Source organism: Diadema setosum, chromosome 21 (genome assembly GCF_964275005.1).
Source record: "Diadema setosum chromosome 21, eeDiaSeto1, whole genome shotgun sequence".
NCBI classification, from domain to species: Eukaryota; Metazoa; Echinodermata; class Echinoidea; order Diadematoida; family Diadematidae; genus Diadema; species Diadema setosum.
The window spans coordinates 15,714,048-15,733,422 of record NC_092705.1 but is presented as its reverse complement, the minus strand read 5'-3'; the positions used below and the strand labels follow the sequence as shown (position 1 = coordinate 15,733,422).

At 39.2% G+C, this 19,375-nt stretch overlaps 1 protein-coding gene across 1 annotated transcript in view; it reads left to right on the top strand.

Moving 5' to 3' along the window:
* The window catches only part of LOC140244352 (bone morphogenetic protein 1-like), a 37,871-nt gene that overhangs the window by 4,095 nt on the left and 14,401 nt on the right, over positions 1-19,375 (top strand). The window contains exons 2-10 of the mRNA XM_072323995.1: positions 9,322-9,472; positions 11,344-11,480; positions 12,452-12,566; positions 12,941-13,154; positions 14,744-14,924; positions 15,574-15,723; positions 16,466-16,669; positions 17,531-17,899; positions 18,372-18,494. Of these exons, the coding sequence (XP_072180096.1) occupies positions 9,322-9,472; positions 11,344-11,480; positions 12,452-12,566; positions 12,941-13,154; positions 14,744-14,924; positions 15,574-15,723; positions 16,466-16,669; positions 17,531-17,899; positions 18,372-18,494 (1,644 nt within the window). The remainder of the gene's footprint in view (positions 1-9,321; positions 9,473-11,343; positions 11,481-12,451; positions 12,567-12,940; positions 13,155-14,743; positions 14,925-15,573; positions 15,724-16,465; positions 16,670-17,530; positions 17,900-18,371; positions 18,495-19,375) is intronic.

Here is a 19,375-nt window from a genome sequence, read left to right as displayed (position 1 = left end):
TTTTATTGACAAACCAGTGGGAAACGGAGATAACGTTATATTCTCAGCTAAGATGTACCACAATGATAGTAATGACCGATTTTATGCTGCTTTCTTTATAAACCAGTCAAACTTGAAAGGGTTTTGAAACGTATTCTTTGTGTTTATTCAACTTTCCTCGATTTATTTAAGGGGATGGCTAGTAACTGATCAGTGGGAATCAGTGGGAATGCTGGGGATGATTGTTCCAATCCCTGTGGGATTCATTTAAGAGTACATCATATCTATTATCTATTGTTGTGTGAAAATTATTTGCTTCAGAATGGTCTCATATTCAAGTAATGTGCAGTTCAATGTTTCCAGGTTAGCATGCCTGTACAGTGTATTACGATCGCCCCGACACTGTAATACAGGCATGCTAACCTGGAAACATTGAACTGCATATTACTTGAATATGAGACCATTCTGAAGCAAATAATTTTCACACAACAATAGACATATAATGTACTCTTAAATGAATCCCACAAGGATTGGAACGATCATCCCCCAGCATTCCCACTGATCAGTTACTAGCCATCCCCCTTTTAACAACGTTTAATGTCAAGCGAAACGTAGAGAAACATTTTTCTTCATGATGTGTATTTTCGTAGAACATGAAACCGCGAAGTGAGCGTGCTTACAATATTCGCACTCACAATATTCTGGAGTTCATTTTGTCTTGTTGTAAGGTGACAAGACATGCAATGGAATGTAAGGTAGCCTGATATAGTTTAAAATCTTACGATCGTACGTGGTTAGACGTCGGTAATCAAAATTCGAAAAGCCACCTGGAAAATACATCGACTCGCACTAGACCTCTGATCCTCTACTATTACCTTGGAGGTAGAAACTCCATGGTATTACCAGGGAGGTGAGACTCACCTCCCTGGTAATACCACCTCTCCTCTGTTTTATTTTCTAGCGTCATGAAGAAAAGATAGATGTTCCCGTTGAGATAATCAGATAAAAGTGCATTGTATAATTACCTTAGTTTTCTCCTCTTCACTTTCTTGCTGCCATGAAAGACCCGCTATCTTTCATTTTTCTTGTATAATTTCTAGAAATTTCCTGTCCAATTGTGACGGACATATTAGATTTCGTCAACATTTTAGATGAAAAAGAGTAACACGTAAAGTTGATACGGCAAGAGAACAATAATATACAAATGGCATGGGAACTAAGAGAAGAATAGAATGAAACGGAAAGAATAAAACGGAGTGCACTACATCCAAACACAGAAGATGAAATAGAGCTAGGCCAACATGGAAACGAGGTGATATGATTCGATATGGTCAAATATGTTTACATCCCTTGGTTTCACCAAAGGAGGTTGTATCAGTCCTTGCATGGTTTCAGTCAGAATCTATCTGCCATGCCAAATCTGATCGAAACTGGTCCGCGGAAAAGCTGATGAAATAGTCTCCGTGCATCGGTGCATATCTTCCTATACTCTCACATATAGGATTTGACAGCTTTATGGAGTTTTTGACCGCAATTTGTATCCTCGTGAATATTTTCTCGACCATGCAGGCGCTGACAAGTGAGTTCGTGAGTCAAAATAGAGAATGAATGAGGGAAGGGGGACGGTGGGGGGGGGGGGGGGGGGGCGAGGGATACTGGTAGTTGCTATGAGGGTAAAGGTCAATCTCATCGGCGTTCCGCGCCGAGTGGATGAAACTTATTACCGCCTCGCACTATTTCATGGGTCACGAACACTTCCTCGGCCGTGAGAGGAGGGGAGATAATTAGTTGCCATGACGGCGTCAGAAATTGAAACGGCTCCAATGACACACAAACTTTGGGAATCCGTATACAAATTTTTTCTTTCCACCAAAGGAATGAGGTGGTAGCACAATCACTAGAAATCGATGAAAAGTTATGTATTAATCCTCTCGTTAACACAAGCTTAAAATCTAATTGACTTAAAAATGCGAACTGAAAGATTTCAGCGTTGATGCGCTTTGGATAGCGTTCTTTAAATACGCCGTAGTATTTTGAGTTATGAAACTATAATAATTATCGATGACCTTGACAAAAATACTGGGATGAACTGTAGACTACTCCAGCCTACGTTGTAATGAGTATATAGGCCTACATGTCACCAGGAAAAGTGCTATGACTAAGTATGAGTAAAAAGACCAATATATATGTATAAGTATGTATGTGTGTACATGTATATAGTATGTATGTATACAATATATGTATATATATATATATATATATATATATATATATATATATATTTTATTTTTTATTTTTTATTTATTTATTTTTTTTAATTCCGTAGTCCTTCTTGACCTCGGTGTAGGTCCTACTTGGCAATACTCAGGCAATCCCAATTACAAAGCCATTCAAAAGCAGCAAACAATAACAACGACCACAGCAAGAAAATCAGTGCTATACACTAACAAGGCTATACCCCGAGTAAAGGACATTATCTTTTATAAGACTTTGGGCGATTTTCAATACATTGATTTGGAAGCATTGCAAAGGAATATGGATTTTTAAAACCTCCTATTGAAATATAAAAAAAAAACAAACTGACGTATTTCAATAGTTTCTGGCCATCCGCATGATAATAGGTCTGCGGTTAGTCAAGGGGCTCCTTGGTTTAGTTGATTCTGTTCGCCTTTATACTGACGGTGGACATTTAAACATCACTAAAAACAAATTGAATAAGAAGTGACGTACCTAGTCAGAAAATTGTGTCAAGATTACCATCTGCGAGAGCACTGAGGACTGGAATAGATTGTGATGTGTCTAGACGAAAGTAGTCAGCAGTCGAATGATAATAGAGCGCAGGAGGGAGAATGGCCCTGTGGTTTCCTCCATGTGGTCTTGTCTTCCATCCAACCACGCCCATCTCGCGATGCTTTTGGAGGTACATGTATAGCGGTTTGACGGGGTCTCTGTGGGGTCATGTAACTCTCCAAGCCGCAAAACCTTCCCCCAGAACCAAGTACTCTTTGTTGTGTTTCCTTTTCCCATGTCTGTCTGCACTAGGTCTCTCACATAATCCATGCGTGGTTATGTCTGTTTGTCTGTCTGCGTGTCTGTCTACTTCAACGCTCTGATTACCTCCACTTATTCTTTCACCTTGACTTTCTACTTCTATACTTCTTCTTCTCCTCCTCTTCCTTCTCCAATTTCTTCTTGTTTTTCTGTTTTCTTATTCTGATCCGCCCTCCCTTCCTCTGTATTTTCTCTTGACTCATCTTTGTTTCTCTTGTTCACTTTACCAAAAGAATAATGCTAGTGTCATATATAGTTACTGTAGAATTACTTATATAATATCACTGTGTTTAGTGTTCGTTATTTTAACCAATGCTATACTAGTCTTATAATCACCAGAGTTAATTGAATAACATTACTGTGCTGCTTGTTCGATAATTACCAATGCTACAATTTGGATATGACTGTCCTTGAACTGTATTTCGTAAGTAAATTTCATAAATTACTTTAAGACAGACACAAAACCCATCTACATATAAAATGTGTAATGTTATTGAATATATATGTTTGTTTATCTATTCATATGTCTATTTATTCCATTTTCAAAACGAAGGAAAGGCTTTCAGTGCAGACTACCTGCTTAGGGGCAATTCCGCGGTTAGTAACGTTACATTTGAACAAATTTTGATATTTATTTTTACTACTAAATCACCATTTATTCATTTCAAGTCAAAATCATGTTAAAAACATGTTCATCCTTCCCAGGTTTATGACATAGAAAAGAATGAATACAATCCAATAAATATTAGAATTGCTATGGCAACCAAAAGGGCTGGTTCGTAACGTTACGGAAAAAGGACATGACAAAAAAATCAATGTCTCGCAACAAAAAGTGTGCAAAAATTCAAGTTACATCAAACAAAGTGTTGCATCAATTTCAACTATTGCATCATGACAAATGTTCACACAAATACTTTTAGCAGTTCAACCGATTTTATTAGCTAGACCCCCAAAAGCATTGTTAGTAACGTTACGGTTAGTAACGTTACATTTGTCCGGAGTAATTCCGCAGGTCATTTCACCCTTTTGTAATTGACAAAATGTCACAAGACTTCTGAAGTATTTAAATGTATTCATCTTTTGCCCTTTAGCAAAACTTTGAGGAAAAATTTTCAAAAGGAACCCACTGTAATTTGCGTTTTAGTGAATTTCAGCGTCCCCAGTCCCACATGTACATTTTAAATGATGGTTTTAGATCTCGCAAAACCAACAAATACGAAAAATAAAATCTACTGAATTTGAGAGACCTTAATGATTGGTGAACATCCATGGTATTAGTTGATACCTAAATTAAAGAATAAGATAAAGAGGCACATTTCTTTAATCCATGTCATGTCCACCTAACTGCGCAATTGCCCTTAGGCAAACTTTAAACCAGACAATGATTCGGTTCTTCTAGAATATGGAGACAGTAAACATCCACAGCGCTCGAGGGACATTTGTGATGATCGATGGTAAATAGCCGTGTCAAGAAACGTCCCGGGACATTGATAATGATGGAAGTGATGACTTACGTCTCTCAAGGAAGAAAAACAAAATGCGATAATAATACCATGATACTGTAGTAGTCATGTCTGTGCAGTAACTGTCATCTTCCATATAGGAAACAGATCTCTGAAAATCCATCCGTTTGAAAATCAGCAGTATGAAGGCCAAAGTCGTCGCAAATATTATTAAAAAAAAAGAGAAAAATCTCTGCGTTGGCGTCGGTATATTTGTCGCTCAATTTGACAGCACATGAACTGCATGCTCCGACCTGTTAGGTGGACAGGTTATCCCTTCCACCTCTCGGCTCTCACACTCTTCGAGAGACTTTAAGTCTAGCATGATGATTATGTGGAGGATGTTTGAAAAGTTTCGTCATGTGAATGGATGTCATGTTGCTTGTTGCAGGTCAAGGGTCATTCTTACAAAAGGGGTCCTGCACTCAGTCTGACCATTTTTGAATGGACTTCCAAAGTTTAATTTCCCATCACCGTCAAATTGACCTTGATTGACGGAGTAGAATCAGACGAACAGAATGGTAATGAAGTTACATCAGAATCGAACGTAAGCTGAGAAAGTTTTGAAATGTAGAAGTTTCACATGTTGTGAACGAATAGTGAAAACGGAGGAAATTGCAACTACACAAGCACAAATTAGAAGAGGAGATGAGATAATGTCACGACCTCATAACCCTCCCATTGAATGATTTATGCAGAGAAATATTTTGAAAATCAATCAATTTCTTTATGTACTTAGTAGCACCTGCAGCCCATTATGTGCGAGATTTTATCACAAGACTACAATATTGACGATGGCAATGAATTCTAATTCTTGTACGACCCTCTTGGGATTATGCAAAGGATGTAACTTATTCTTGTGTCTTATTTCATATCACAAAAGGACATGTAATGAAGATTCTGATTTAAAAATGTATTCATGAAAGACACCAAAGGCGCGGTGGAATTGCACTTTGATGGAAATTGACAAATTCCTGTCATGCCAGGCAGGCTGATATCAATGCAGACTATAGGTATAGACGTCAAGGTCACCCATCAAGGTTACTTTATGGGCAGGGGTTAGTGCTGTCACAATAATTTCATGTAAGAATGTAGATAATGGATGAGACGTGCGCTGAAAAAAAAATGAATAAGTATGATTAACATTAAACCCGAAATTCTGTGGGTCAGGGTCAACATTACCTTCTAATGTTACCTTGTCACATGCGGTGTATTAATCTTGTTAGATTATTTGATGGCTTTGGACAGGCTGGCTGAGAATTTGATTGATAAGCCATATGCATGATTTAAATGTTGAACATGCAGAGTATCTGATTCGTCACAGCATGACGGAAAACCTACTTGGCTATTATGCTTTGAGCTAAACCAAACTTTGGGGCTTCCTAGCTAACACTATCTAGTTTAGGTATAAATAAGAAGCATTGGCCACATGAATGGTGGTCGTAAATCTGACAATGTAGTGTGATGTGGTACGTTTTGTTTTGTTTTGGTTTTATTTTGGTTGTATGACCACTATAGTGTGATTTGGCTCTTCAAGAACAATGCACTCAAATTTACAATGAGAAGAATAGCATAATATTAACATACAAGTGCGCACGATCTCATTTGCACGGTCTGCCTGGGTAGTTATTCTCGAGTCGATGTATAAGTAAGAAATTCCATTATGCAGTACATGTAGAAAAAAAAGAATAAAATGATTATTCTAATAACTTTAAGAAAGAGAACAAAGGACTTGAATTTTATGACAAATATATGAGATCAAACAGAATTGGCAACTCATCGTCACAACTTTACCTCCCTGATATGACTATAATATTATATATCCATCTCCGGAATCCTTGTTTCAATGCACCCGTCATGTTGTAAAATTTGATAAGAGCCTCGCAGTGTTTACGGGAGCAAGCAAGCATGTTGATCTCTTACCACCCACGTATGGAACACTGAGAATAAAATAATGTAGGAAAATCATGCACGAGGAATTTGTTACCAGCAGTACCAACTCTAAACCGCCTCTAGTACCGTCACAGTCTGTGATCAAGCCTCCTTCCAAAATTTTACAGAGCCACTTTTTTATGCCGTATACAGCAACAACAACGACATGCCATCAATCAGCACTTTGAAATAGGGCCTACGGCGACTTTGGCAATCACGAACTCCTTCTGTGTCATTGACAACTATACAGTTTACAATGTCCGTGGTATTCCTGATTTAAAAAAAAAATGAAATGTCCGTGGTATACTCTAACGAATCGGTCCAGAGAGGTTTAACGAATGCCCTTTGATAGATCATTCCAAAGTAGAATAAACTAGAGTGGACAGAATTTCACCGAGAATTATGTCTTGGGCATAATTCTAGAGATTCCTCGAGGCTGGTGACGGAAAAACGCTTACCGGAATATTCTGCGCTCGGGATAGGACTCGCTTGCTTCTGAATCTGCACTCTTGGTGGAAAGACGTAAATGAAGTTTTTGTGGATTTGGAATTATAGCATTTGCCTCCCGGCGTGTAATCTTTGAAAATGATTTCAGTCGCCAGGGAAGATTATGGATTGACAGTGTAAACGAAAATGTGTTTTGAAATTCCGATTGAGTTCAGGTAGGAAACAGAAAAGAAGCTTATGATGTAAAAGTGGTTGTTGAAAAGCCGTGAGGAGTCGGGCGTAGAAAGAATGTTATAAAGAAGCTAGACGTCTTTTCACTGGTTAAGTTACTTTACAGACAAAACAGCTCCTGGAAAACTGGTACACAGTGCTGCTAGTTCATAACAAATTACTGGTATACTCTTTTGTCGAAGATGACATTACAATTCGGAGGACCTGTCTGTTACTTGCACAGAGTTTCAAGTCCAATATCATTTTTTCTGATTGGCGTAGACGGTAAGCCCATGGGGAACTCCACTTAATGTTGAGTAATGTATTGAGAAATGTATTTTATTTTCAAATTAATGAAAACATTTTAATGAAGATGTGTTGGCAAGCCAGCTGCAGATAATTTTGTCATCGAGATCATGATTTAATTTGCTTCCAATTGTGATTGTTCTTTATATCACTATTCCGAAGAAGCATATAAATCTCAAAATATTTCTATGACGTATACGTTTGTCAGGCTTTAATGAAACCTTTAATGTTCTATTTGTATGACCCCTCTCTGTAGGCTCCTATAGGTGAACTTGAAAATGGAGCCGAGTTTCACTCTTTGCCATGCTATATACAGAACATTGTGACGAACATGCAAAACACTTGCTACACACACACACACACACACATATATATATATATATATATATATATATATATATATATATATATATATATAAACACACACATACGCACAAACAGACACAAAATAACAAGAACATTCCTTTAAAATGAAACAGTTCCTCTGAGCAGAATCTCGATTTTGTTCTGTATATAAGACGGGATAAGATGTGATAATGCGAAGTATAATAGGCTATTTTACAAATGGTATATACGCTGCACGCTATTATACAGGATGACCTACTTATTGCAGTGTACTGGGTTTATCAGCTATAGCAACTCTTATGGACGTAAAATGAAACATCTGTTCTGATATCCAGTAAAAATTATTTTATCGAAATATAGAAGTAAAGCTGGCTCCACATCGAATGGACTTGTTGACGGAAAATTTGCATTTTGTTTCGTATGTCGTAAACGTCGTATTCGCTACACGTGAATGTTCGAAGTTAAGACACGCACGGACATCATGAAATTTGTTATTTTTTGTCAAGTCTTATGATGATGTTATTTCCACAGTCCTTTCCATAGGTGTGATAGAGCCACGCGTTTTTATCGACGCTGAATGCTCACTCATACATCCTAGTTCATTCATGATCTCAGTGCATGTCGCCAATTGAGTCCCGGTGCTTCGGTCACAGAAATTAGATTTCACAGCTGTCGTTTTGTGTAGGTAACATGCGTGAACGCCAGAGCGAGGGCGCGAAAACTTGGTTAAGAGCAAAGGAGAGGGGAGCGATTGTGTTTTTTTTTTTATTAGTGTAAATCTACAGTTATTTTGGGTGCTGCTCCCGTTGCTGCATACTTGTCAGATTGCTTGTTGTCAGGATTAATATAATTGCCATCATTATCGTCATGTCGTCATCATCATCATCATCACATCATCACATCATCATCACATCATCATCACATCATCGTCACATCATCGTCATCATCATCATATTATCATCATCATCATCATATCATTATCATCATCACATCATCACATCATCATCACATCATCATCACATCATCATCATCATTATCATCATCATCATCTTCATCATCATCATCATCATCATCATCATCATCATCATCATCATTACCATCATCATTCCCCTACAGTACTGAGTATCCCCATGAAGAACATTGTTTTTAACCAACATTTTGCAACTTACTCAGTCAACCTTCATCCGCTTTCCTTTTCGTCAAAATAACATCAACAACATACACAGCAGCAGTTACATAAACGTTTGTTTAATCTCAATTTTCTGGTCAAGCACCATTTTGAGGTGACAGTGATCGCAAATGATGATGAATCTTTTGCTGTAATATACATCCGAGCTTATTTTCTATGAAGATACCAATTGTTTGACCAAGGACACCTTGTTTAGGTCAGAATCAGTTGAACGTGATGCTCCAATAAAACTCGCCGATAGCCACACATGTGATTCTTCTGAAGTGATGTCCTAGCTTTCCTAACTGCGGGGTTGATGTTACAGATTCTCACTGTCAGAGTGAGGACCACTTTCATCTCCTGCCGTTCTGGTTTCGACAGGTGTGTATCAGCTGGACATAATGCTGCCGGACGATGGCGAAAGCCCTGCTGGACTGTGGTCATCCCCTCAGTCGTCTCGTACTGACCCAGATCACGGCCGTTCCCGCCGCGACACTCAACAGGCAGGCCAGCTCCAGCAACCCGCTTACAGGTCACTACGCAATCTTGCTGTTTCTTTCGTTTTCTGTAATTTCAATAACATCGAATCCCTGCATCACTTTCCTTTTCTGTCGTTCTTTACTGTTCTCACTCTCCACACCATTTTGTTCGATTCTGATGTTTTTCCTTGCATCCGCAGAAATACGCACTTTCGCAGACACGAACAAGAATACAGACACGCAGACGCAAGCATACATACATACATACATACATACATACATACACACAGGCCTACATACATACACACACACACACACACACACACACACACACACACACACACACACACACACACACACAATGCAATTCAATTCAATTTTTATTTTCCACTCATGGGTTGGAAAACCCTCGTAAGCCAAAGGCTGGTTTTTCAGAGGGGTCCACACAAACACATACACACATGTACACACACTTTTTCCTCTCTCTTTCTATGTCTTTTACTCTCTAAATTCATATAGACTAATATTAGCGATTAGAACATACCACGTGTTTTAAAAGTTCATATGGTTTCAATATCTATATAAATGATAACAACTTGAAAGGTGATGTCTAATCTAGAGTTGTGAAAAATAATTTTCTGCTTTGATTCTTTATGGTTTCAGGTCATCAGCAACAGAAATGCTCTTCGAAGTTCAAATTTAGATCTTTTACTGATTTTTGAAAGTAATTACAATACTTCTTCTGTATAACGCGATAGCCTCCCGAAATAGCATTTCAAACCCTGAGGGTGAAACGTTTGGTACATGTTCCCGACAACAAAAGTCATCATCTGTTATATTACAGTGTATATGGGTTAGTCAAATACGTCAACGTCAACCACCAGCCCAACGAACTCGATCGCGGGCTCGCGCAGAGCCAAAATTCACTGTGTGTGCGCGGGTCCTTCTGTCATTAAGTTGTTACGTGAAAATGTTTTCCCACGGGAGAACATTACAAAAATGTTCTCCCATGGGCGAACATAACCAATGTTCCTCCATCAAGTGACTGTGTTTAGCCAATCACTAACCGGTATTTGACTAACCCATTTAATATAACAGATTGGTTGCACACGCGAGGATTTTGTAAACTAGACTTTCCTCATGTGACTGTTTGATTACGATCAATTCATTTTCATAAAGACTTAATGCAATAAATACTTCATATTTCACATGCTGTCGTGGATGGTCTGCAATAAGGGGGATACCAAAACGGCTCTGCCAACTGCTATTAAACTAGTTTTCAATTTAGTTAACTTAGCTAAATACTCAGTACATTGATATTCGTAGATCAGGGTCCAGCGAAGTTCACAGGCTAATTTGGAAAGTTTCCTTATGCTTGAGCTATCGCGTTAGACTTATAACCTCCCTCAATAGCATTTCAAACCCTTCGGGTGGAACACTCGATTGTATGTTCCCTCCCCCGCCAGTCATCATCTATTTTATAATATGTAACTCATTGACAAGGTTTGCGCACTATGTACCACGTAGTCTCAGATACGCAGGTTGATGTACTCTCGTCAATGTTAAACGCTGCTTCTCCAGACTGTTTTGTCATAAGTGTGTTATAATCATTATCCCTAAATTGACAAACATTCGTGTTCCCGGTTTTACTTCTGGATCGAGGGATGCACCTGAGAAAAACACCTTGATCAAGGACGGGCGCACTAGGAAGCAGTCAAACTCAAGAACTCGTGTTTGCAGGATAAAAAAAAAAAGCACACTCCACTCCACCATTTCCAACCACGATTATGATGACACTGGCAAGTTGTAATGTGTAATTTGACGAAATTTTCGATACTTGGTTCGATGCCAAGGTCAATTAAGTTTTCATAAGTGGGTTTCCTCCTCCTCCTCCTCCCCCCCCCCCCGACCCCCAATGATGCAGGTCAAAGAGAGTCCAGTGGCTGATGATGGAAAGGGAACATCGCAGTCGAAGGCGAAGAAAAAGGAGTGTGACGAATTACGTGTACAACGTGTGGCCCGATGCCGTGATCCCTTACGAGATCGACAAAGACTTCGAGAGTAAGGCTGACGACGTCGAACGTGGGGAAAAATGTGACCTCTTTAATATTCAGTAACTATATAATCGTAAAATAGAAGTCAGCGCTTGCTACATGCGAAGACACTCTCTGACTGGGCTGTGAAAAGCTTGTGAAATGCCACTCCAATTAACCGAAACTCTTTAGCAAAAAGCTGGACAGCGCTTGCAAAGTAAAATGTACAGAATATTGTAATCGCCAACAGAAAGAGAAATAAAAATTCTCGTCTTTTTGCTTATTTTTTTTTCTTTGTGGCCTAAGATGTCGAGATCTTATTATTTATTTATTTTTTTTTTTTGCATTTTCAGGTCCTAAAGGTCGAGAAGGCCAGATATGACTACAAGTATTGGGTCTTGTCTTTTTGACCTTCTCGAACCTGAAAAAGGTCGAGAAGGTGAGAAGTTATCTCGTATTATCGATGTCACTTATAAGCTTTAGGAGATATGAAAACATTCGAGGCTTATTAAGATTTTTTTTTTTTAATTTATAAGGCTGTCACTTTCTAATGACAATGCGAGCATGGGGGGGGGGGGGGGGGCAGGTCATAAATGCAATGATTGCCAGGTGATTTTTCAGACATAGTAAAGACTCATTCTTGCTGAGTTGTATTGTTTCTCGTAGTTTTACTTGTCAACTGAAAACATCTGAAACATCTTAATTTTTCTGGTAGTTTGTGTCAAAGATAGAATGCTCTCTTTAGGCTCTCATTCTCATTCTCGGGCACTTTCCATTTAACATCACTACCTAACAGACCTTCTAGATACAAGGTTCATAACCGAGAATTTTAAGAGGTTTATATGATTCAGGGGTACTCATTATATCTGTGGTTAAATACTGATTGCACTCAAAGCAGAGATGATGAATGTATTATGTCATAAAATGCAAGCAATATCATGGCTGTACTTTACACACTTGTATTACCATTGTGATTTCATTTCCGGTCTCTGTTAAAAGACAGCACACAGGACCTGATCGTGAAGTGTATGCGGCATTGGATGGAACACACCTGTCTCCAATTCGTACCACGGACCAACCACACAGACTACGTCCGCTTCCTGCAGGGTCGCGGGTAGGTCAGTTTCGTGTCAAAACCACGCCGTATTCCCTCACGCCTGAAAACCATCTATCATAATAATAACGTAGAGAGTTTCGGAGCTATTTCATTATTGTCGGTCCTTCAAAACCTCAATAACAAAAAAAAAACAAACAAACAAACAAAAAAACCCTCCCTTATGAATGTCTTACACATCCGAGTATAGGATTTTCGCTTCTTCTCACGGGGGCTTAGAGTAGATATCATATGCACCTCCTTAATTCCACCCGTCGACCTCTTTATGGGGAAGATATCCCCAAACATAATCAAACATGGATATAGTGAATTTTTTAATGTAGCGTCTTCCTATGCATCATAATACATGTACTGAGTATTTTATCCATGCACAGGTGCTGCTCCAGTGTAGGTCGTCAAGGAGGCCCACAGAACGTCTCGCTCGGTCACAGCTGCCTGAACTTCGGCACCATCATCCACGAGATCGGCCACGTGGTCGGATTCTGGCACGAGCAGAGTCGGCCGGACCGCGACGACCACGTCACGGTGGTCGAGGAAAACATCGTCGGCATCGAGCGCCACAACTTCCATAAGCTGAGTGAGAAGACAGTAGGTAGATAAGTAGAGGAGTCTCTTCGCAGTGTATACTATGCATGACTATGCATAAAGAACAGACTATCTCACGAAAAACGTTACCGCGATATCTTACTGTTATACATTATCTCTTAATTTGGTCCCAACGCCATCGATGGACAAATAATTGCACAAAATGAGCGAATAGATAGATTCGTTTATTGATAACGCAATAGATATGAATAAAATGAAGAAAATAATTATCGCGTGTATATTATTATGTCTTAACGTTTTGCTGGTAACGCAATTGATATGAATAAATGAAGAAAATAATCAACGCGTGTATAATATCATGTCTTAACGTTTTGCTGGTAATGTTCAAAGATTGTAAATAAATACAATCAGGCAGACTTTTCAGAATCTCACAAATGGTATTACAAGCGACACGACATAGCACCTACTCCAATGGGAGCATTCTGCATTATTGGTCTCCTGTAATCAAATGAAATGACCAACTTTTCTATACTTTAAAATTTAGGTCCTTTTCTCAGGACAATAGACATGTTATAGTGTTGATTCATTTCTACTATACAGCTTTTCTCTTTAATTCCCAACACTTAAAGGGGATGGCTAGTAACTGATCAGTGTGAATGCTGGGGGATGATTGTTCCAATTCTTGTGGGATTCATTTAAAAGTACATTATATATCTATTGTCGTGTGAAAATTATTTGCTTCAGAACGGTCTCATATTCAAGTAATGTGCAGTTTAATGCCCCGTCACTGTAGAGGCATTCTAACCTGGAAACATTAAACTGCACATTACTTGAATATGAGACCATTCTTAAGCAAATAATTTTCACACAACAATAGATATATAATGTACTGTTAAATGAATCCCACAAGGATTGGAACAATCATCCCCAGCATTCCCACTGATTCCCACTGATCAGTTACTAGCCATCACCTTTAAACATGCTCACCACGTAGTTGTAAACCGGACAACTCTATCTCTTGTCCGAACGGAGATACCTTTGTAATTATTTGATGGGAGTATTAAAAATCAAAGTGGATTGAATATAAAGTGGGAGTTGAAATCCATTAAACATGAATAATGTACCTTAAAAATCACGACGTCTGTGTCACTACTCATGTTATTTTCTATATGTCAGAGATTCGCATCACATCTCATGTACAGTGCTATCTGCCGTGACATATTTCTCCGGGAAAAAAAACCCCGAATGTTTCCAAATCAAATTCTTTGAATGTAGATGAAATGGTGTACAATGATGGCCTCCATTTATTATTTTCGACATTTCGTTGTGTTACCCAAACGGTAGCAATACGTGCAAAAAAAAAAAAAAAAAAAATCAGTGAGTATAATAATTATGTTCAATATTCTACTTTATACCAGGCAAAATAAATTAGGGGGACCTGCTGCTTATTTGGCATCAAAAACCCAACTTTGTGAGTAAACACTGTCAGTAAGTTATTCTCTCAAAACGTGCACCCTCAGCACCAAGTCAGTGAAAGTCACGTGCGAGAAAGTCTACACCAAAGGCACTGTGACCCTCATGTTTTCCTTTTTCTTTTCTTTTTTCTTCTTTTTGGGTTTGCCATATTGTAGGTAGACTCCATGCACCAGCCGTATGATTACGATTCTGTGATGCACTACGGTCCCCGCTACTTCACCCTGAACAATAAAGACACCATCATCTCGAAAGGCGGCCCCATCGGGCAGCGGCTTGGGTTGAGTGCTGGCGACATACTGCAGACGAAGCTGCTGTATAAATGTTCTGACGCAGGAGGTAATAAATAACACACTCGATACACGATGGCTTTTGTCCATATTTATTGTCACCTGTTCCTCAAGTCTAGTTTCTGTCGCGTTACGATAAGGGGTAGCCCGTTCAGTAGTAGCAGTGTTCTACCTGAGCGCCCTGCCTTCATAATACTATCTAGTACACCATTACTGCCAGATACCCGTTTATACAACTGTGTCTAGAGGGACAAGCTGAAAAAAACCCCACACATCTTGTATAAAAGGATGTAAGCCGTGAGCAGGTTTCGACACTCAAAGGATCTACTGCAGCGTCCAGTGCCTTTGTACAGTGCCTTCTTTGTGCGAGAGAGTATACTATATGGTTTATTTCATTACAGAAGCACGGAGGGGAATGAACTCTAAATGTGGATCGAATAAATGCAGAAATATGACTACAGCACATCACTTGAGTTTTAAGAAAATTTGGCGATCCAAATTTGGACTTTTGGTAGAGCCCTGAACGAACTACCTCAACCGTGTCCCATTCAGATAGTAGTTGCAGAGCCAAAAAGTGTGAAATGAAAGATTTGAGCAGTTTTTGTCATTTTTCATTAACGTTCCTTTATAATTCATAGCATTTTGTATTTTATGATAACACTCAAGTTTTGTCGTTTCCCTCCTTTCTACCTTTGCAGTCTGCGGAGGCACGTTGTTTGATCCCAAAGGGTTCATCTCGTCGCCTAGCTACCCTCAGCACGTGATTCCTAACTTCACCTGCGATTGGTCCATTGCTGTTCCCAAGGGATCTGCTTTGAAATTTGAATTTCTTGACATCGACCTTGCAGGTGACCGATGATTTCGCCAAGTTATTACGTAATGTGACAAAACTATTAAGAAAAGACTAACTGGAAACAAAGACTTTGCAATAAAGCTACTACTGGAGTTCGTTAAGTTAGTGCGTGATTTGTAAAAGAAATTAACAGAAGACCAACTGAATATACCTTGCAATAAACATACTTTTAATGCAGTGATTTCATGCTTGTTTTTGTACGTTTGTTTTTCTCTCAAACTTCGCCTTCTGCTTGGATTCTCACTTTAAACATTTATTTATTTATTTAAATATTTATTATTTCATACTGAGTATTTTGTGAAAAGTGTAACAACAAAATTCTGAGAGGGTGTCCTCAAAATCAGTGAGTCCAAATGCAGTAAACAGTAGCACTGCGTAAATACCTTTGTTTCTTTCAATTATTTTTGATAATGAAATGAAGGGGTTTCTATTGTTGCAACTCGCAATGGATGCTCATCATCGCAACGACTATCATATAATTGATGTAGAACAAGGTCTGTAGTACGTCGTCGTCCTAATAGGAACTGCTATTTGTATAGGGGAAAATAGGTCACAAGAGTTGCAACGGTACTATCATAGATTATTCAAGGTGATGGATTTTTGCTGTTGTTATTGTTGTTGTTATTTTGTTTTTGTTGTTGTTGTCGTTTTCATCAACAGCATTCTCAGATTTTGACAGATGTAAACCACTCAAGACTTATAGTGATCATAATTCATCAGTTTGATTCTGTTTCCAGAACCAGACGATGGAAAGTGCGATGACTCCTACGTGGAGCTGCGCGAAGGCCTGGGCGAACTCGCCCCTCTGATGGGTCGATTTTGCGGCAACACCAAGCCTGACACCATCTTCATCGACGGGGGCGCAATTTGGGTGCGGTTTAAGTCGGGCAGGAGGCGGTACCGCGGTGCTTCTGGCTTCGCCGCGAGATATCAGTCGGTGTGTAAGTAACGTCCGAAGTTAGCCTCGTAGGAGCCAAATATAGTTGGGTCTTACTATATTGATCAGTAAAATCTCAAAAGCATCAACTCAGTCAGTAGTCAGTTTTTCTGACCAGGTTGTTCTTCACATAAAGTCGATGCTTTAATTGTCTTTTCTATTTTGATTATGAAAGACAGTTTTGAAGACGTCCAGAGGTAATCAACATTGTGGGGCAAATTCTTTGATCTTGACTCTGCCCTGTTGAATGGCCCTCGTGCCACATATTTCTCATACACTATTAACAGAAAGCTTCGAGTTATATGAATTATCTTATCATCATTATAATATATTACCTTATGAGACTTTCATTATCATTGCTCGTATTCTTGTTCCGTGATAGTTTAGATTTGACCAGAAGGCTTTTTCTTTCATTTAATGTATTGTGTTTTCTACAAATTAGGCCTACATTCATGACAATGTATACATCTGTGGATCGCACAATAGTATAACAGTAATTAATGAAGATCCAGTGAACATGATGAATTCAGAATGAACTTATTTTATAAGTTAAGTATAGTATGTCATGTTCACATTTGGAATTAAAATAATGTGTGGGGGACCTACAGAAAAGCAGATGGGGTAGGCCACCAGAAATGAAGTCATTGAACACATCTTCCAAATGTACATCCATGTCCACTACAATTGGAAAAATGTAAATTATGATCGTCACAATTTCATGTTCCTTGTTGGGAAGTTATAATGGATAAAACAGGAAATGCTTTTACAAGAGTGAAGTTAACGATATGTTCAGATAATGTTCTGCGTGTTTTGCTAGTAACACAAACACTGAACTTTGACCCTCTCTTTTTTGTTCACTCTTTAGCCTTCCACAAATTCATAACGGATACCAGCGGTACGATTAAAAGTCTGAATTACCCACTGTCTTTCCCGCCCGATGCGGACAGCGTGTGGCAAATCACCGTGAAGTACGGCTTCATAGTCACACTGCGGATCAACGAGCTGCTCATACCCTTCATCAAGCATACGGGTTGCCATGGCGACTACCTCATTCTGTACGATGGTGCCGACAGTCAATCGAAACTCATCACCAAGCTGTGTCGGTCCCAGAAGAGGGTCGGAGTGGCCTCCAAGGGACCCGCGCTGAGGATCGAGCTCCACTCGGCCAAGAGGGAGAAAGAGTCCCCCGAAAGTTGGGCCGTAACCAGATTCTACGCGAAGTACGCGGCTCGAGGCGAGTTCAACAGATGTCTGTTATCAAATTTCACATTTTTTAAGGTCACCTCAGCAAAATTACAGATCTGACCTGTACTCTGATTCTGTCTGTCTTACACTTAGTCTACCTCATTCCTTCTCTGTCTGGTTTAGGTTCGTTTACATTTATTCGTATAATATGATTATATTCGCCATAACGTATTTCAACAAGATAATATGTATATTCGTCATTGTATGCTCAATCATCTTCCTTTCTTTCTCTCGCTGTCTATCTATCTGTCTATCTATCTATCTGTCTCTCTCTCTATCTGTCTGTCTGTCTGTCTGTCTATCTGTCTATCTATCTATCTATCTATCTATCTATCTGTCTGTCTATCTATCTATTTCTCTCGCTGTCTATCTATCTTTCTAAATCTATCTATCTATCTATCTATCTGTCTGTCTGTCTACTATATCTTTCTTCCGACCTCTTTCTCTTCCTTCTCCAATAGATGTGGACGAATGCCGGACGGATAACGGCGGTTGTCAACAGGTCTGCCTGAACCTCATAGGGAACTACGTGTGTGGCTGTCAACACGGCTATAACATAGCACCCAACTACCATAACTGTACAGGTACTGACCCAAGAACCTCAAAATCTAGGTGCATTTCCCGGGTCATATTACAGCTGTACCCATTATACAAGTTGAAGCACTGTTGTAGCGTCTCATTCGTTTCTATTTTTCTCCGTTTATAATTATATCACATCTTTGATTTGTGCATTATAGCTATCTTTATCTATCTATGCCAATGAATATCATACACAGGTATGTTGATATAGATGTGAGCCACAGGTTTTACCTTTGGCAGATTGGTGCGATATATAATGTAATTGTTAATTGATATTGTGACTATTGTTATAGTATTATGATCGTGATTATGATTTTGATGATGATGATGATGATGATGATGATGATGATGATGATGATGGTGATGATGATGATGATCGTTGTCATCGTCATCGTCATCACCGTCTTCGTCATAACTCGTTGTTGGGCCCAAATGTGTCACTTGAAAAGTTCAGAACCCTTCTGATGCAACACGTTATTATCGGCATGATATTCACACACAATCTACACACTCATGAATAGACACACGTTTGATGGGATCGGGTTTCATGACTACTCTGAGCTCGCGTTATGAAGATTAGTCTTTGTCAAAGGCTGTCACGTTATTTAGACAGTTATGAATAAAGAGAGGCGTACCCTCTCGCGCCTCTTGGTGGTGGCTGTGACTCTGTCTCGCATGACGACTCTCTGCTCGCTCCCTCTCACAATTATTACAGCGAGAGGGCCGCTTGACAAAGGCTACAGGTGCAAATGATTAGAGCATGCGCTGCACGCCAGATTAATAACTATCGGCGTGTGCCGCATTACTGTTCATGCAGGTCATTACTGTGTGCGTTAAACTTTGATATGGGGCCTTTAGAAAAATGAATTAGATTATTTTACACGGG